At 46.1% G+C, this 20,511-nt stretch overlaps 1 protein-coding gene across 2 annotated transcripts in view; it reads left to right on the plus strand.

Annotated features, from left to right (window-relative positions):
- The window catches only part of MBOAT2 (membrane bound O-acyltransferase domain containing 2), a 147,074-nt gene that overhangs the window by 119,874 nt on the left and 6,689 nt on the right, over positions 1-20,511 (plus strand). For both annotated transcript variants that reach the window (XM_004696015.2, XM_045286896.1), the window contains 4 exons: positions 5,020-5,212; positions 9,986-10,089; positions 11,843-11,907; positions 13,795-13,927. In XM_004696015.2, coding sequence (XP_004696072.2) covers positions 5,020-5,212; positions 9,986-10,089; positions 11,843-11,907; positions 13,795-13,927 — 495 coding nt within the window. The remainder of the gene's footprint in view (positions 1-5,019; positions 5,213-9,985; positions 10,090-11,842; positions 11,908-13,794; positions 13,928-20,511) is intronic.

The following is a 20,511-nucleotide window of genomic DNA, read 5'->3' on the forward strand; positions in this document are numbered from 1 at the left end:
ACACGTTAGGCCACTAACCCCATGGTCAGCAGTGGAGGCCCTCCTCCCCTGAAGAGGTGCAGCTGCTCCCCTGAAGAGGTGCATTCTGGGAAACCCAGAGAGGCAGTGCTGCTCTGCCCTGTGCAGTCAGCGTCATGCGTCAGCAGTGGGGCTGCTTTTTGTGTTTTGTTTCCTAAATTGACTTCTTTTGCTAGACCTCGTTAGAAGTTTTGTTGTGACAGCTCTAGTTTATGATATACATCTTTAACTTAATGACAGTCTGCTCATTATTAATATGGTACCAATTCACGTAAGAACCTTCCAACAGTCTAAGTCAGTGTGTCTATGCTATTGTTCTCTGTAGTTTACTTATCTACATCAGGATAAGTCAAAAAGTGTTGCTACGAAATCTTGTTGTTGTCGTTAGGTGCCATCCACAGCTGTCCTGTGTACCACAGAACCAGACACTGCTGGGTCCGACAGCCTTCTCAGAGTTGTAGCTACAGTCTCTACACAGTGCCTGCTCTGCCTTTCCAGCCCTGTTCCAGGGATTGGTCAACGTTCATGATACAGTCATAGAAACCTTTATTAAGCAAAAATATCTCAACGGGATCCTGTTTTTTCTTTACATTTACTCCATCTGGGTCTACCCACTGTGGAAAGTAGTGATTCCACCTCTCTAATTCTCCCCCAGAGAACTTCTGCACTTTCTAATGACACTCCACCAAATGGAATTTGGGCAACCTCTGGGGACTTGAATCACCTTCCTTCTCAGTATTCTTCTGCATTTGGGTGACGTAACAGAGTGTGAAGGGCAGGGGCAGGGTTGTAGGTTGGATGGGCTGAAGTTTCCGAACAGAGTCGCTGGAGGCCAGCCCTTGCTACACTGCTAGAAGGAGCTGGGGCACCAACCTTCCAAAGATGTGTATTCCCCTTTAAATCTGAGTGTCTCGGTTGTAGTAAACTTTGGTGAATGTCAAAGTCCTCACCCACACGTGAAGCAACCAAAGCCTGGCCTGTCAATCATTCCGTCCCTGCAGCTTAGTGGTTCTTCTGTTGCTCTGTTTAGTCTCACAGGGAGGCCAGAGAACTACACGCCTGGCCCCTCTTCACCCCGGAACAGCCGCATGTGAGAAAGAAGAGGTGTCAAGTTGACACTCCGTATCCTGTGAAATTAACTAGAGCTGAGATTCTCGCGTTTGAAATTGGTCATTGTAGATCATACAGAAAGCAAGGGAGACACAGCTTACTGCTAACTCACGCCATCGAGTCGGTTCTGACTCATAGAAGCCTGTAGGCTGGCGTAGAACTGCCTCTTGGGCTTTTGAGGCTCTCAGTCTGTAGGGGGCAGAAAGCCTCATCTTTCTCCAGTGGAGCAGCTGGTGGGTTCAAACTGCTGACCTTGCAGTTAGTAGCCAAACTGTGCCACTTAACTTTCAGTGTTACCCATCATAACATGGATGTGGTGAAATGTCTTTGTCCTTGAACACTGGATTCTCCCAGAAGGAGTGACAGTTGACATAGGTACATTGGTGACAGGCTGAGACGTCAAATCCCTGTGTATGGCTCTGCGTCAGGTGCACAGACAGTTGATGCTCCTCAGATGGTCTGACTTGAAATGTCCTTAGTGTGTGCTCGCAGCATCCTGCTAGGACCATCTCATGGGACAGCATTCATGTGCATTTAAGTGCTCAGGGCAGTTTTGTGGGTAAATTACTGTAGGGTGCAGGGTCCCTGTCACGTTCCGTGACTACGCTGGTTAGTTGGAACTCAACAAAACAGAATGAGAAGAATAGCCAATCAGTCATTCAGCATTCATGATCCAATGAGCCTAAATTTTGGAAGGCTGGGTGACATTAGCCACGTTGATACTGTTTTGCTGAAGCGAAAGAATGCTACATCACACAACGTTGATGCTTTGGGGCTTTCGCCACGTAAGTAGGAGGTGAGTGTAGACGTAGTGGTTGTAGTGTTCTCAGTGCCTTTTCTGTACAAAAGAATGTTTAAATGTCTCATCATAGTGAGGCATGTTTACATTTTAAAAGCCTGAGTTTTTATGGAAGATTAAAAGAATAACTTTTTTTTTTTAGAATAACTCTTTTATTGAAAAAAAAAAAACTTTAAAATTTGAACTCAGTATGTATGATGGGCTTAGAAGAATATTTAAGTTAGATGTTTGATTGAAAGAGGAAAGTGCTTTAAATGTTTTCATTAACAAGTAATAAGAAAAAGCAATGGTCAAGCCGTGTGTGTGTGTGTGTGTGTGTGTGTGTGTGTGTGTGTGTGTGTGTAAGAGTGAGGTGCTGCTTTGTGCAGAAAGGCTGTGGCGCTTTCCGTAGGCTAAGTTTCTCCTGGATCTGATTGGAGAGGCTCACAAACTCACCTGAGAAGCCAGCTGAGCTGGAAGACTGAGACAGGCCAAAGAAAAGGCCTGTGGGGGTTTTTTAGATGGGAAGCTTCGGGAGAGAGTCCTTCCCCTTTCTCCTGTCACCATCACACCCCCGGCATGAGCAATTGAGAGAGAGCGAGCCTGCATTACTGTAGAGCAGTGGTTCTCGACCTTCCTCATACAGTTCCTTATGTGGTGGGGACCCACAACTATAACGTTATTTTTGTTGTTGCTTCATTACTGTCATTTTGCTACTGTGATAAATCGGGCGACCCACAGGTTGAGAACTGCTGCTGTAGTGTGAAGGCGCCCAGGGAGTGCAGTGCCACCCGAATCAGGCACTGCCCACAAAACTAGCTGTTCAAACTCACGGGCTTCCCCAGGAGAGAAAGATGAGGCTTTCTGCTCTCTGAAAGCCTTGGAAGCCCAGAGGGGCAGTTCTACGCTCTAGAGAGTCGATAGAAGTCAGAACCGTGTGGATGGGTAAGTGAAGGAGCGAGCACCCACTGTGGAAGACCCTGTCACCCCTTCCCCCCTTCCTACCCCATGCCCATGGTTGTTAAATGCCTGGGTGTTAGCCCTCACAGTGCTTGTCTTCCAGAAGTTAATGCAGAACTCCTGTATCAAATTGGGCTGAATTCATCACGCAGAATGGAAATGGGTTTATCCGGATCGCTTCCACGGACGATTTTGTGTCTGCATCTAAGTTAACTAACACTTGACCCTCTGGAGGACCATCTGCCCCCACAGGAGGTGAAGAGCACCATAGACACCTCTAGAAGTATGGGGGCGCCTGTGGTCAGTGTGCCCGCCTGGCAGTTGAGAAGAGTTAGATGTTACTTTGTGGTTTTCTGTTTTGTTATGTTTAAGACCTAGAAATTTTGTAATTATGGCCACAGTATTTTTTATTATGTTATTGAACTGATATACCTCATCTCTAAGTTAACATGCGGTCTCATCTTAATTATACTTACAATTTTTTTCTCTTGCCTCTGAAATCTCTCTGCATTGAGATGCCTAGGTCGGGTCTGTAGGGGGAGGGTGAAGAAGGGGGAGGGTGAAGGAGGGGGAGGATGCCCGAAAGACGAAAGAACCCCCGCCAGGAGCTCTGGACCGCCCACGCCACCGCCTGGAGCTCCCACACCAAGCTGTCCAGGGTTGATGTGAGGGTGCGTCTTTACAGGTGGCTCTGCTAGATGACTGCCGAGTCAGCAGTTCTGACGCACTGGGTCTCCCGCCTGCAAACCTTCAACTTTCTCCCCAGAGTGACCGTGGGGTTTGACCTGGTGACCTCACAGTTAGCAGACCGGCACGAACCCACAGCACCACTCGGGTTATAAACCCCCCAAACAAACTCAACTGCCATCCAGTTGATGCCGACGCACAGCAAACCTAGAGGGCAGGGTCAAAGTGTCCCCGTGGCTTTGAGGTTGTAACTCTTTACTGGAGAAGAAAGCTACGTCTTTCTCTCACGGAGCGGACGGTGGTTTTGAACTGCTGGCCTTGCAATTAGCAGCCCAGTGAGTGCCTACTTTGCTACCAGGGCTGAACCTGCACAAGCCTTCCGAGGCTGTAAATCTTGACCGGCGCAGACAGCCACGTCCTCCTCTCGTGGAACTCTTACCCAACAGCCCACCAGAGCACACTGGGTCCTGGGGTGGCGGCACCTCTTCTCACCAGTCCTTTCTCACCCCTCTTCCCTTATGGGAGGGAATTTCAGAATGTTCATGGGACATTTCCGTCAGCTGTTTATCCCACTGTGCCTCAGACCCCCCTCGTATCTCTGCACAGGTCCTTCCTGAGGGGATTGGACCTTTCCACAAGTAACGGGCTTTTCTTTCCATCAGCCTTTCATGCAAACCTCTTTCGGCTGTGTACCTGTTTTTGATTATTTTTGAAAAAAATTGTGTTTAAAGAAGTTTCAGAGTAAAGCAAGGAATAGCTGTGTACTGTAAAAATCACGTCCAGGAAGTGCCTAGTATGTGAGAATACCACAACTGGTCCATGAAAACACAGGCTATATGTAACCAGTCATATAAAACACAGTACCGAGCACATGAATGTTGTTATTTGTGTGTGCCCCTTTCTGTAGTAGGGATTTCAAAAGCTTTGTAGGAAAATGTCGTCCTCTTTAAACTCCATTTTCGACACTCTTTGAAGCCCCCTGTGTGTGTGCACGCATGTGTGCACGCCTCTGGGAACCGGAACCCGTGTCTAATGGAAACCGTGCAAAAAAGGAAAACGTAGATGTTTTCCTGAAAAGAGCCATAGAAAAGTAGTAGGAGTTTGAATGCTCTCTCAAAGGCCAGAAACCTGTGAGATCCAAGGGGAAGAAAATAACAGTCCCGCCGAATTTTGACTTGTGCAGGAGCGGGAGTGAGCGCGCGCGCGCGCGCGCGCGCGCACACACACACACACACACAAGCCTGCTTTCAGATTCTCTCTCTCGGGAGATCTGCACTGTAATCATTGATAGATCCTGCTCATACTGTAAGCTCAGGGGGGTCTCTAAATGTTGATCAAAATGCGCTGTGGATGTAAGCAGGGGAGTTCGGGGTTACTGCTGTCTCTGGGCGGAGCCGTGTTGTAAGTACGTACTGAGCCGACAGGAGTGTGGAGTCAGCTGATGAGGTCTTGTCTTACCTTTCCAGGTTGCAGTTACCCAGAAGCTCATGGTCTGTGGACTTTCCTTATTGTTTCATCTGACTATCTCTAAAACCTTGTCCGTGGAGTATAACATTGACGAGCATTTCCAAGCTACAGCTTCGTGGCCAACGAAGGTCATCTATCTGTATGTGTCTCTCTTGGCTGCCAGACCCAAGTACTATTTTGCGTGGACATTAGGTGAGTAAAATGTGAATAGTCTCCTCTGTTCTATGTGCTGAATTGCTGTAAGAGTGCCCTCTTGAGGTTCCTTGTAGTCAAAGATTGGTTAGAAAAATAAGCAAACGTACGTGTGTGTAGGGGTGTTTAGAAGCAACCCTTACAGTGCATATGGATTTCACGAGTACTATATGATAGATCCAAGGGTCCAGTTTGAAAACAACAGACATTTATTGAATGCCTACTTTATGCTAGTCTTTGTAGTCGCCAAAATAGACTAATCTTAAAAGAAGTCAACTGTGAACTCCAAATGATTAAATTTTAGTATGATTGTATTAGATCCGTCATTGTAGTGATATATAGTGAGTGGGCCTTTACCACACTGGCATGTGGTTAGTACTTTATCACTGATATTATTGGTTTATTGAAAGGGGATCATCAGTTATACCTGGCGGGTAAGGAAAGGTTAGGGACAAGATGGTATTTAGTTGTGCCACCAGACGGAATGTCATTTCGGCCGAAGGGGAATGGGTTGGTGGGCGTTGAGGGTTGCCTGGGGACGTAGGTGGTTCTCTGTGACGGGGCAGGGCACGGGAAGCTTGCCTGCTCTGCTGAAGAACACTGGAGCCTAGCACCTCTCCTTCGGCATCGGGAAGCCATTGCAAGTGCCGACTCCCCTGAGGGCCTAGTCGTGTGTGTGTGTGTGTGTGTGTGTGTGTGTGTGTGCTGGAAGTTAGTCGTGGCCACATTGTGGATGGGCTGAGGTAGAGACTGCACTGGGCAAGCTGAACCTACTTTTGTAGTCTATCATTTATTCCCCCCACTAACTGGATTATGAACTCCTTAAGAGTGTGTGTGTCTTGCTTAGAGCCGATACTCAATAAATGTACAAATGATGCATTAAGAAACAGATGGCAGAACAAGGCAAATAAGAAGGCCTCTGAACTGGCATTCTAATGTTGGCTTCATGTGTTGTATTACAGTGACATATAATTTTGGACTTGACTCAGATTTCTGGCCTTTTTTCATACAACTGTACACAATACATTAAATGTTACCTTAACTTAGGATTTTTTGGCCAATGAAAATATTACGATTTATGGTCTTTAATATTTCCTTAAATGAAAAATTTTAATCTAGCCAAATTTTAACATCAGTAATTTGACTATGAGTTCAGAAAATGTTTGTATATCTACTGTGTGATTTAAATCAAGTCTTGGAAGTTTTCCAGATCATTGTGGTATTTTAAGGATTTTATGAGAAACATGACCTATTAGTGAAACCACAAGCTTGAGAGGCTCCATGAGTTTTCCAAGTTCCTGGGTTTGATTCGGCACTTGACTGGGTTTGATTCGGCGTTTGACTGGGTTTGATTCGGCATTTGACTGGGTTTGATTCGGCGTTGGACTGGGTTTGATTCGGCGTTTGACTGGGTTTGATTCGGCGTTTGACTGGATTTGATTCGGCGTTTGACTGGGTTTGATTCGGCATTTGACGGCACTTCTGTCAGGGAAGTGAAGCAGTTGAGTTCAGAGTAGCGTCTTAATTGTCGTTCTGTATGTTGCTTCTCTGGGTTCTAATATCCATTGTGATGGCTGCCCGGAACTCACAGACAGAATTCACGACTACAGTTTATTTACGGAAACTAAGAAGTCGTGATGCCAGTAAGAAATGCTCAGGGTTGAGTTGCTGACCAGGCCGTATTACAAAGTTTTGCCAAGTTTGCTGATGAATGCCCAAAGGGTTTTCCATTCTGCCTTAAGCCTCAACCAGAAGGTACTCAGCTTAAGCTCCCTGGGTGAGCAAACCTTGCTCCCTGCCAGTAAGTGCCCAGAGTCACCCTCTCCAGCAAGCCTCCCGCCATTGGATGCAAGTCTCACTTCCTGAATTAAGTGCCCAGAGGCACCCCACTTTGCAAGCCAGTGCCCTGCACCCGCACCCAGCTTCACTTACTCCTTAGGCTGGGGAATCCATCATGGCTGCTGCTCCTCCTTGGATGGTCTGGCTCTTCTTGGTCCAGGGGGCTCACTGCACGGGGATCTCAGAGCCCGAGGACACGCGCCACTCCTGGCTCTCGCTGGAAATGAGATCCTTCCTCCTGCTTTTCAGAGGGCTCATTTTTTTTGTACACAGCAAGATGGCACCCTAGGGAATCTTGTTCACAGTGACTCACAGGTGAAACATTGGTATGTTCCCACCTCGTTACCAGACCCAGGCTGACCAAGGCTGTTTGGTAGGAGTTAAGGGACTTTGGCTAGAATAACAGCATTTCATAATTCACTACCCCTGCAAAAGGATTTTGTGAAAATCACAAGATCTTTGTAAGTAACCTAAAAATGCACGAAAGAGATCCACTGTGATTCATTCTTCATTAAGTATGATCATTTAAGAAACTGACTCTTGAGGGATTTCTCATCCTTCAACCCTATTATTTGGTTAAAAAAAAACCAGAAAAAGATTAATTCCTTTTCTCTGATTATTCCTCCTTAAGGAAAAAAAACATATTTGAAATTGTAACAACTTAGAATTGAACCACATTAAAGAGTTTATATTTTAAAAATTCTTAGCCATAAGTTATAAACTTATTCAATTCAATAAAAATGTATACTGTGCCTACACTGTCTGTATCAGGATTGTCTTCTAGCTCACAGGAGCGCTAAGGAAATTCAGCCCAAAGCCTGAGCTTAAATCTGGCGCCAACAGGGAAACCAGATGAAAGACCCACTCCCATGCCCCAGTGTGCAAAGTTACGTCCTCATTGCAGCCACTTTTTCTCATACCCTGTCTCCCCGAAAATAAGACAGTGTCTTATTCGGTTTTGCTCCCAAAGATGCGCTAGGTCTTATTTTCAGGGGATGTCTTATTTTTCCATGAAGAAGCATACGGGACACATTTATTGTTTATTGTTTTATTAAAAGAGACCTCGCACTGCTGCGGCTGCACCGCGGCCAACAGTGAGCTGCACGGCGGTGCACGCCACTACGGTCCAGAGTCCAGAATTACGGTAGCTTCTGGGGCGCTTATTTTCGGGGAGGTCTTATTTTGGGGGGGATGCCTTATATTTCATCGAGAGGCAAAACTGTAAGTAGGTCTTATTTTCAGGGGATGTCTTACTTTTGAGGAAGCAGGGTAACTATTATTATTTGGTTCTTAAACTAGCATTTAAGTTGCTCTTGAGGCTCCAGGTGTTTGTTTGGTATTTTTGTTTTGTTTCATTTTTCATTTTGAGGACAATTAAAAATAATATCACTGTGTTTTATGGTTGAAGTGAGTTTTCACCCAAAATATAGTGTACATTTTTAATTCAGAGTTCCTCATAATAAGTATTTGTTCAGTGACAACAGACCTGTTTATTCCTTTTCTCAAGTTTTTATTTCAATCCTTTGTGATAAACTAAGACATACTAATAAGAATAAGACAATTTAAAGATACATGTCTATGTAGACGTATTATTTTGCTGGCTTTTGATGGATTCAGGTTTGTTTATTCTCTGCTCATGACAGAGAAGAGAAACAATGCTCATTGTTTAGCTGGTCGGAAAGGGGAACTGGCACTGTGGCTTTGCCAGACAGACCAGGGTAAGCCAGGAAGAATGGCTACAAACTGACAGAAGCCTTTCTTAAACGAAAGACATCAAAATAGGAAACTGTTGCTTCGGGAAACCTCTTCCGGCAGATCGGTGCTGCCGAAGGAGACTTTCCTTCCTGGATGAGCGCTGCGCCCTTCAGTGTACACCACCCCACAGCAGCAGTGTAGCCTGCTCCAGGGACTCGGAGTGTCTTCTTTTGGGGAGTACAGAGTTCGAAAGGGCATGTGCGGGGCTGCGGGGTGGATGGGGTAGGTTTTCCAAGATTCTCCTTTGCTTCCATCAAAGAATGAGCGGGTTCATGGTCGAGATGGGCAACGCTTCCTCGCCACAGCCAGCTGGGCGTTTCCCTCACCGATGCCGTTTTCTGTGTCGGAAAACATCTTTGTAGCAGGCTCCTCTGCAAAACACATGCCCTGCCCTCAGCTGCCCTCAGCTGCCCTCGGCCTCGAACTGAAGCAGCCCTGCATAGTCCGGGGATTTGCTGCTCTGTGATTGGACTTTTCGTCTTTGTAAGGCTCTCTAATGAATCGAAGATACGTGTGTGACTGAGAGAACGTGTCTTCAGCCATCCACAGATGTCTCTGTGGCCGTTGATTGCACAGGCATGTTTGATACCTTTTGTTGGAACAAGCCTGCCCCACCCCGTGCGAACCGGAAACCTAGGAACCGTGATTTTTACTCACCCGTGTATTTGTTGTGAAGCAGAACTATCTGAGTTTCAAGGGTGAAAGGGATTGGAAAACAAATTCTGGAGATAGATGGATGAACCAAGAAAGAGAAAAAATACATTCTGACGAACATATTCTTCATACAGGTCAAATATGTGATAAAAATAATACGGTGAGCTCAGGGCAAACATCCCTTCATCCGAGCCTTTGACGGAAGGGTGAGCATGCTGTGGTGATTTTAATACTGGAACGGTTTCCTGAGTTAGGTAGTTGCCATATACCATGAAAATAACGACCCCCATGAAGGACAGTCTGGTGAGTCAACGAAGATCAGACCATTAGAAAGGTACTCAGCCCTAACTGTCTGATCGTTGTTGACTCACCAGACTGCCCTTCATGGGGTCGTTATTTTCACGGTATATGACAGCCCCTGGGACGTACGTTTGTTGTTGAAGCATAAACGATGGTGGTATGTGGCAGCTCACATGTTCTGGTGACCCAGATTCTTACTGCTCTTCGCTGTTTGCTCTAATGCAGCCGATGCCATCAATAATGCCGCAGGCTTTGGTTTCCGAGGATATGACAAGAACGGAGAAGCCCGCTGGGACTTAATTTCCAATTTGAGAATTCAGCAGATAGAGGTTAGTAATCATTGAGAAGTTCAAGAAGCACGAGGTGTTGCCCAGAGACCAAGGTCTTGGATGGAGGGGGAGGAAAATACAGAACAGAACCCACAGTCATCAAAGGGACGGGCCTCCTGCTTGGCTAGGGACCAGGGCCCTGAGTTACCCTTCAGACCTCAAACAGAACTCACCATTTATACCAAAATGTGTTTTAAAATGAAAAGTGAATCACAACATCAGACTTGGTTGCTGCTGCTGCTGTTGTGCCGAACTGCCCCATCCTAAAGTGTTGATGGAGGGCCGCTCCTCGTGGGGCGGGTTGTACCAGAGGCCGTTACCAACACCATCAGCAGTTCCGACCCACCAGCCAAGAGGAAGATGCAACATTTTGCTCCCGTGAAGACGGGCCACCTGAGACACCCCCGGGGCATGTCTGCTCTGTCCCTCAGGACCTCTGAGACAGGACTGGTCCATGAGCGAGGTGGCTCTTTCCAGGAGCCACTTTGACAGGTGCTCACTCCCTTGGAGGCACTGGGTGGGTTTAGCCTGCCAACTTTTTGAGTCACAACCGAGCGGTCCTTATGGCACTTGAAACGCCCCAAACCAAGCCCCCTCCCCTGGGTGGATTCACTCATCATGCCCTGTGTAGGGTTTCGGAGGCTTTGTCACATTGCACGGGAGCAGACAGCAGGTATGAACTGCCAACCTTGGGGTTCACAGGGCCATGCTTACCAGACAGTGCATCCCAAAATAATTTGGAAATATTTTTAATATCACTCATTCTTACATTTAACCAGGACTATTTGCCATATACCATGTGGGCCAGGCACTGAGAGCCAGTGAATAAGATAAGTACACTCGGGGCTCTTAGGAGGCTGGCGGTCAGAAGGGAGTGATCCCAGGGACCAGGAGAGGGCGTTCTTTCTCTCCGTGAGGTACAGAGTGCTGTGGATGCTGATAATGTGAGGATACAACTCAAGAGTCGGTGGCTTGGGGAGTCAGAGTCGGATTGACGAGCAATAATTGGGTCCTGCCAGTCAAAGCAGCAGCCTGAAGGGCTAAGAATGGGCGTGCGGTTGGTGTTGGTTGACAGGAGAGGTGAAAGGCGGGGCTGCAGAAGCAGAGGCCAGGTCCTAGCAGGAGTTTGAACTTGCTTTCAAGAGCATAGTGCACCACGAATGGTTTGGAGGCAGAGGAATGAGATGACTGGTGAGTGTTTCAGAAGGATCGAGAGATGCCCCCTGGCGGGGATGTTGAGGAGGGTGATCTAAACCAGCATGGTGACTGTGGAGCGTGAAAGACAAACCTACTGGAGGATTCGGCAAGAACCTCATAAGAACCTGTGATGAACTATAGTCAGGAAAGAGCGAGTTAGGGATCGGGCACAGGTTTCCGGTGTAAACCACTGGGCTTACGGTGCTGCCTTGCACGGAGATGGGGAGCATCAGGGTGAACCCTATGAAGCTCTGCATGAAGGAGGGCATACCACTGGTCTACTTTCAGGAATTCCTTTGGGATAATTCTACAACAGAACCATGATATGTTAACATGTAGGAGAAGCTGATGATAGTTCACTCACCTTGTAAATTTCCCCTACAACACATACACTCTTTTTAGACTGGTGTCTCTATATCAGAAAAACTATTCAGGAAATCAAAATCGTCGTCTTGAAATCAATAATTTCGTTTTATCACAAAGTATCATTACTGATAGTTAAAGCTTCATTGTTTTGTTGGCTAAAAAGAAAAAAAAACGCTCTTTTGTTTTTCAGATGTCTACAAGTTTCAAGATGTTTCTTGATAACTGGAATATTCAGACAGCTCTTTGGCTTAAAAGGTAGGTTTCTTCAAAAACTCTTTAGATGTACTATGGCATCTAGTGCTTGAGGTTGTTGACAAGGTTCAGATTTTTTTTTTTTATTAAGTTAGGACAATGTTGAGTGACATTGTGACTTTGTTAACAATGAAATACTAACGTCTTCCAAAACAGGGCCCAGCAGATCAGGACACTGTTTCTGCTTGAGCCATTTGGCAGTGAAGAAAGACCGCTGCTCACGTTGGAGGCACCGGTGTCCTCCTGTTTAGCTCCGACTTTCACTCACTGGAGAGCTGATTACTTGTTAAACGACCCCAAACCACTGTTCATACACCCTACATGCTCCAGAGCAGTTGCCGTTTTACGATTTTCGTTCAAAAGATAAGAAGGATGCAAAGGTGAATCAAACCAAACGGACACCGTACCTGCAGTCAAGGAGTTGGACGTCCTGCTCAAAGGCTCGCTGGGGACCAGCCTGTGCTGCTCTCTCTGCTGTGGCTGTTTGCAGAGCCTGAGAGCCGGGGCAGGGAGGGCACCACGGGACAGAAGAGACGCTTCTCGGGAGTGATTGCTGCCTGCAATGAGCTTGGTGACCGGGAGCTGTTAGGAGTGCCAGGTGGACAGGAGGGGAGCGAGGCAGCGCCTCTGGACCAAGAGCTGGGGTTGCGCAGACACACCCGGTGACTCGGCCTCCTGGTCCTGGTAGGTGTAGCCCTGCCTGAACTTACTGCCCAGACACGGTTCCTGTAACCGTGGGGCTTTAAGGACTTCTTTTCCACTGCTAAAGGCTGACATTGGACGCTTTGCCCTGGAGGTGTTTAAAATATATTACAGAGAGCACCTGGATTACAGACAGCTGCTTTAACATAGTCCAATTTACATACACCGTGTAGTTGTAAGCCAACCCATGAAGCCTGTTATATTATAATTTTGAGGCATGTACAGTGGTTCATAACAACAAACAGATGCTACATTGTGATGCGCAGCTCAAAACGTTATTGATATTTCGCCACTGAAGCGATTTCCGTGTCCCTACACTTGTTTGTTTAGTGTGTTCTATGCATAGAAAAGTACACTATATGAGGGGACTTAAAAGTTCTTGGAAAATCTTTATAGTCTCTTCATTTCCACAAAGTGTTTGAAGCCCCTCGTATATTATATACTAAGAAAGACATTTAACTAACTGATGGTAATTCAGAATGGTACCCAACAGTGAAGACTTATGTACAATTTCAACTTAAAAACAGATTTAGGAATGGGACTTGTTCTGACCTTCTCGAGGTCTGACAATCTACGAATGGCTGCAGATTCTCTGAGCTAGCGTGGGTGTGTGGTTTTGTTGTTGTATTTTCAATCTGAGGATTAGGAAACTATCAGCACCCTGTTAACTGGAAGCCATCAAACTGAACATAGGCCATTTGCCAGTAAAGGCCATTATTAGCTCAGTTGGGAGTTCGTGACATTTATAAAGAAAATGATAACAGAATAAAAATGGTAACTTCACTATTAGTTAGAATTTATGTGTTTTTATAAATTGTATAGACCCTAAACTTTGGAAAATATCATTTTAACGACACATTTGCTAGTGTAAGAAATGGGGAACTAAGTTTGTTTACTAAATGTGATACCTAAAACTGTGATCTCCGAGGTCACAGATTAATTTACTGCCCAAGATAAATTGTGCTTGTTCCTTTAATTACGCTAAATTCTATCAAGTAATCCACAAAGAGTGAGCTGTTGGATAGTGTGGTGACTGTCGTCGATGTCCATGGCTCTGACATGAGAACATGGCTGTAGTAGCAGATGTTTTCTATATCTTACCACTCTTTTTTTGACTAAGCATTGTGGGGTTTCTGAACTCTAACCAATCCCTCTTCTTGGCTCTCCCGTGTTTTTCATGGTTTTCAGGGTGTGTTATGAACGAGCCTCCTTCAGTCCAACTATCCAGACGTTCATTCTCTCTGCCATTTGGCATGGGGTGTACCCAGGATATTATCTGACATTTCTAACAGGGGTGTTAATGACATTAGCAGCACGAGCTGTAAGTATCAATAATTTTATTTTATAATTCAGTGGTAGCCTACTTGAACTGTTATAAAGAGATGAGCAAGTCTGTTTTACAACGTAGACCTTATTTCTTTGGCCATTATTAGCAATGTACTCTGTCCTGGAAAAGAGATTTATAACCATCTGCATGATTATTGGGAATTCACTATATGCTCAGCTCTACACTTAATTGACATGAGCCAAAAAATATGTTTTTGATGTCCCTGTCACATAAGAGGACTCAAGATTTACTCATTAGTAATGCCTTTAGTAAATGCCGTGGAAGGTAGGCTAAAGACATAATTCAACGAAAAGAACCAGAGGATTATTCTAGAAATTATTCTGGAAGGTCAGCTGTGACCTTCAAGTGGTGTTTTAGATGAGTGGGGTGTAAATGGTCCGTGAATTCAAAACAGTGCTGCATTAGAAGCAGTGTGCACTCTGTGGTGTTTGCTTGGTAGGAACCGGGATCAATACTTTTGAGAAACTACGGTAAGTGACATCATGACGTGATGGGAGAGAAGGACGGACAGTTTAGTATCTGTCCTTGAAAGTCAGTGAAATCAAAGTGACATGACAAGAATTCCACCTGGATACGCTGATGGCAGCACTTAGAAGTAAGATGGATTAACGTACGAAACAAGCAACTCTGTTTACTATATCTAATTTTAAAGCATCTTGGAGAAATATCAAGACTATTCAAGAAGGCTTCTCTGCATTCTGGTAATTCATTGTATACTTGAAGCAGCCCTGACGGCATAGTGTTTACTCATGAGCTTGCTAAGCACAAGGTCAGCAGTTCGAGATCACCAGCAGCCCCAAGAGAAAACAGATGAGGCTTTCTAGCCCCGCAAAGAGTTACAGTCACAGAAACACACGGGTAGTTATGTCCTGCCCTTTAAGGTCCCTGTGTGTCAGAAAGCACTCGGTGGCAGTGCAGAGGGGTGTTTCTGTCTTGTCTAAGGGGCATAAGAGAGGGAGAGCCAAGAAGGGGGCAGGCCAGGGAGCTTTAGAGCTTGTGAGAAATCCCGTCTTTACATCTCAGTTCTGCAAAACGCCTTAAACCCTCTTGTGTATAGATAGCACGGGTATACGTAAGTTCCTTGGATTTTTATCAATAATGAGGATCATACATGTCCAGAGGTTCAAAAAGGACAATTAAAAATAGAGGTTAGGTTGACTAGAGGTGGCCACACTGGAAAAGTAGGGTTGAATCTAATCTCTGAAGGGTGAAAGTTATTTCAATGGTGAGTAAAGTTCTTAGTGGAAGAGAAAGTAGACCCTGGCCTGAGAGTGGCATTAGCAAAACCAGCCTTGAAAGCGCGTGGTGTGTTTGGGGAGGACAGGTACACTTGAATGCTGAGGGGTGGATGTGCGATAAACAGCCCGTGGGGGGTGGGGCGCACCGTCAGAGTCGAGCCTGAGTGAGCCGCTAGAGAGCCCAGCCCGTCCTCTGTCCGTGACACCAGGAGCAAAGTAAGATATTTCAGCGTGAGAATAAAATGCTGACATCTGTGCCGGGGAAACATTGTGCCTGTGGCGGACAGACGCGGTGGAGAGTAAATCAGTGCTGCAGCAGTGAGTTAGCAGGGTTTGGTCCTGGGAGTTTGGCGATTGTGAATGAGAGTTGAAGAGTCAGCAGTATCGTGACGGAGATGGAGAGCTGTAGTCTTGAATTTGGGACCCGGACAAGGGTTCCGGTTTTCACCACCTCTAACCAAAGCAATATGATCAGACAAGGAAATAACTGTCCAGGTGGAAATTAAGTAGAAAATTTGAGTCTAGAATAAAATACCTAGGAACACACGTGACCACGGACCAGAATGATTTGTACAGTGGGAACTGTAAAGCCCTGAAGAAGAAATCAAAGAAGGCCTCTCAGTGTGTAAAGGGGGCGATGTTCTGTGCTCGCAAATTTGAAGACTTCATGTTATCCATACATCAACATTACCAAAGATTCAACATAATCTCAGGGAAAATTCCAGCAGTGTTCTTTGCAGAAATAGAAAACCAACCTTCAACTTTGTAAAAACAAGAGGTTCCCAATAGCTGAAACATGGTTAACAGAGAAGAAAAACGTGGGAGGAGTTACATTTCCTGACTTTAAAGCATATTGTAACATAGTGGATGGAGCCCTGGTGGGATAGTGGTTACGTGTTGGGCTGTGATCTTCATGACTGGCAGTTCGAAACCACCCGGAGCTCCCTGGGAGAAAGATTGGTTAGAGTTAGAGTTTCAGAAACCCACAGGGGGTTGCCTTGAGTCAGCATTGACTCGGTGGCAGTGAGTTTGAGATCCTGTAGGGGAACTCCCATTCTCCTCAATGCTGTACACAGTTTATTATGATCTACACAGTCAAATGCCTTTGGAGAATCAATAAAACATACGTAAACACGTGTCTGGAATTCCAGAACACTTTGCTGTGCTCATGTGGAACCTGTACATTGACCAGGAGGCAGTCATTCACACAGAACCAGGCGATCAGGAAAGGTGTGCATCAGGGTTGTATCCTGATTGTAGTGGCTACATGTTGGGCTACTAACGAGAAGGTCAGCAGTTGAAAACCACCAGCTGCCCCCTAATGGGACCATCTACTCCCTTAAACAGTGACAGTCTCAGAAACTCACAGGGGCAGTTCTACCCTGTCCTACAGGGTCTCCGTGAGTCGGCATCAATTTGATGGCAGCGAATTTGGCTTTTGGTTTTGTTCAACTATATGCTGAGCAGATCATTTGAGAAGCTGGACTAGATGAATAAGAACACAGCATCAGGATTTGAGGAAGGCTTATTGGAAACTGGCAATATTCAGATGAGACAACCTTGCTTGTTGAAAACAAGGACTTCAAGCACTTGCTGATGAAGATCAAGGGTCTTGCAGCCTTCAGTGTGCATTACAGTTACACTGTAAAGAAAGCCAGAGTCCTCAGAACTGGACCAGTAAGTGACAGCATGATAATAGGAGGTGGGAAATGAAGCTGCTGAGGATTGCGTCTTCCTGGGATGCGCAGCCAGTGCCCACGAAAGCAGCGGTCAAGAGGTCAGGTGACATGATTGCATTGGGCCAGTCTTTTCAAGCTTTCCCAACAGTGTTGCAAAGCAAGGTGGTCACTTTGAGGACTAAGATGCACCTGGCCCAGCTATGGTATTTTCAGTTGCCTCCTGTGCATGTGAACATTGAATGAAGAAGACGGTCATTTTGCCACAAATTTTTTAAAAATTACATGAATTGAGTACAAGGAAGAAGAAAATGTTCTAGATTTGCATATGGTGACAGCTGCATGAATCTTCGTGACATTGAACTATTGTACGACATGTGGATGAAGTGCTACTGAAGCTGTTAGAATCACGGTCCAGTGAAGAACATTGAAACCGTGGGCCGACTGCCAGGAACGAGTGCATCTGTCTTGGAAGAGGGGCAGTGCGGGGGCGAGCCTTTGTCTCCTGTGCTGTCAACGTGGTGTCAAGAGGGCCCAGACCCTGACAAAGGACATCATGCTCTGTAAAGTGGAAGGACAGCAACAAAAAAAGACGATCCTTAGCAGGGTGGGTTGACATAGTGGCTGCAACAATGGGCGCAAACCAAAAAAGTGTGAGGCTGGCAGGACTGGACTGTGTTTAATTCTGCTGTTCATAGATAGGGTCACCATGAGTCAGCACCAACTGGATCGCACTTAGCAACAGCAGTGCAGTGGACTGAGCACTGACTGCAAATCACAGGAGGGAGGCAGCACTCTCTGCCCCATGAAGGTGGGCAGCCCTGGGAGCTTTGGGGAGCACTTCATCCCCGCAGGGTCACCTTTGTGAGGCCTAACGTTCAACAACAATGAATTAACAACAGAAGCACAAATAGCAAGATACAAAATAAATAAATGGAGCCTCATAAAAAATTTAAAACTTTTGCTTCTCAAAAGACATTACAAAGAAAAGACAAGCTACCAATTAGGAAAATATCTTTGGAAATTATACACCCAAGAGTTTTTATATATATATATATGAAACTTCAACAGCTTCAGAACAGAAAGACAACCCAGTCATAAAATGGACAAAGGACTTGAATGGACATTTCACCAATGGGGCGTTCAAGTGGCCACTGATCACATGAAGAGACAGATGAGCGCTTCCCACAAGCTGGCGCAGGGAGAATTGTCCTTAGCAGACTTGTCTGCTTAATTGTTTCTAGAATATGCTTATGTGTCTGCACGTTGACAATTTTTTTTTAACTCTGGAACCATGCCCAGGGGGTTTTCTGCTTCTCCGTGGGTGCCTGGGTGCTGCCATTGTCTTCCCTGGCTATTTCCCAGTTGTGGTCCACAGAGATGGAAGGATGCATTGCCCCTTCCATCAGTATTGCTTTCCCGTGACTACTAATTCATCCCGAGGCCGTTTGCTTCCTGAGCAAAACAGAGGCCCATCTAGCCTGCAGTGCTTTCCTTGTCTTCACCTGCAAACCGAGATCCGGAAGTGAGCTGTTCCCGTGCCATCACTGAAGTGGAACTTGATTGGTGGGCTGCATTTCTGACAGCTCTCAACCCACCCCACGCCCATGTACTAGATGTACAGACTTGGTGAGTAAGGAACCCAGAGCTGGAATTCTATATTGAGAAGAAACCCGTGATTTCCAGGGGAAACAAGCAAACACACAGGCTCCATTTACTCAGCTAGTTTCTCCCCCATTTTGTACGCTTGTCATTTAAAATCACATCAGACATGTCCTCATGAGCTTTCCTTCCTGCTTAGTCTACAGAAAATACTTTCAAAATATATTTCCATCTGAAGAATGATGGAAAAGGTTGGGGAGTAAGGGTGGTGACTGAGCCACAGGATGAACATAATTGTTACTGAACTGTGCATGTGCACATTGCTGAAGTGGAAAATTTTTTGTTTACTTACCATAATATTATTTAGTCTGTACTACAGTTTTTAATGAAATATAATGATAAACTTATGAGTTCCTGGAAATTCTTTCAAAAATCGGTTCAATGAAAAAGAAAACCATGAAAATTTATGCTTAGTGTCATTAGTCATCAGAGAGATGCAAACGAAAACACAGTGACATGCCGTGTAACTCCCACTAGGTGGACAAAGAATCATCATAAAATAACAAGCGTTGGGACTGGTATTTGCTGAGCAGGGAGGATGCGCGGGAATGGGAATTCCCGTCGCTGTTGATGGAGAAGCAGTTGGCATGGCCATCTGTGGAGAAGGGTGTTCGTGCCTCAAAACACTGAGACCAGAACTATCGGAAACTGAACCTACTGTCGCCCAGCCTGCAGGATGGCAGGGCGCCCCTGGGGCTTCCCAGGCCGTCCCTCTCTCGGGAGCGCACCGCCTTCCTATGACCCAGCAGTCCCACTGCGGACAGCTGTGTTCCCAGAGCCTGGAAACCCTCTGTGGCTCCGCAGCATGGCCACTCTTCACAGCCGCCCAAGGGTGGCAAGACGCCGACATGCCCGTCAGCGGATGAGCCGGTCCACAAAATGTGGTGCCTACTGGAAACCCCTGGCATACATACGGCTAAGCCAGCAGGAAGGATGAAGTCTTGGTACGTGTTACAGCATGCAGGTCGCTGAGCAAGATAGTCCCAGAAAGAACAGGTACTATATCCCGCCGTGTACCCCCAAACATAGGAAGAGGCACATGTCTAGGCTAAGCTTATTGACTAATGGTAGGGTTGCAGATCCTATTTCTGTCATTGCTGTCAGGAGGCTGTTCACCTGTAAAAGTTGGTCGATATGCTTAGAAGAATGACCAATCAAGAGCAGCTGTGGTTAGTAGAAAACCCTTTTTGAGAAGCTTTTGCAGGACGTCATGAAAGATCAATCACGTGTGGTCTCACCGGACATCTTAAGAAATGTGGTTTGACTGAGCTCCACATCCAGCCTCTGCAGGCACATCCGTCTCACTGAGCTCCCGTTGCTCTGGTTCTCGCCGCGCACGGTGCATTGTGGTTGCTGCATTGTTTTCTTAAACCAGGAAGGTTGAGGCGCCATGTCCCCAGAAGGACCGCTCACCTCGTTTCTCTGTGTCACGCTGGCTCTTAGAGCGCTATGGCAGTCTCCACCATCACTGTCCTACGCACTGGGGGCTTACCGTGCTGGTCTGGACCAAACCGCACCCTCCGCCGCTGGTGTACGCCTAGGGATTAGAGAAGAGGTCAGGATGTCTCGTTTCATAGTAGGAAAACGCCAAGTCTGTGGAAATTTTTCCCCGTGTAGTAATTTACCAAACATGATTTGAGGAGCCCTGACAGCCTGGTGCCACAGGGGTTACAGCGCTCGGCCACTAAACAAAAGGTCACTGGGCACTGTGATGAGGCAGAATTGACCACAGGACACAGCAGCAACGGGGCACAAGGAGGTACCATGAGTCACAGTTGACGCAAGACAACTGTTTTGTTTTGTTTTTTTAATTTTTAATTTTAGGACAACTGGTTTTGCGCTGTTGTCGGCAGTGTTACCTTGTAACTACTTCAAACAAGCAGAAAACTTAATTGTGACCCAACTTCAAACCTCTATGAAGTCACAAGAATGCCTGCTGTGCCCTTTACTCGGGTTCACCAGTGGCCCACATCGTGCCGCC

The sequence above is a fragment of the Echinops telfairi genome, unplaced genomic scaffold (genome assembly GCF_000313985.2).
Source record: "Echinops telfairi isolate 266 unplaced genomic scaffold, ASM31398v2 ScPeMD7_9;HRSCAF=40, whole genome shotgun sequence".
NCBI classification, from domain to species: Eukaryota; Metazoa; Chordata; class Mammalia; order Afrosoricida; family Tenrecidae; genus Echinops; species Echinops telfairi.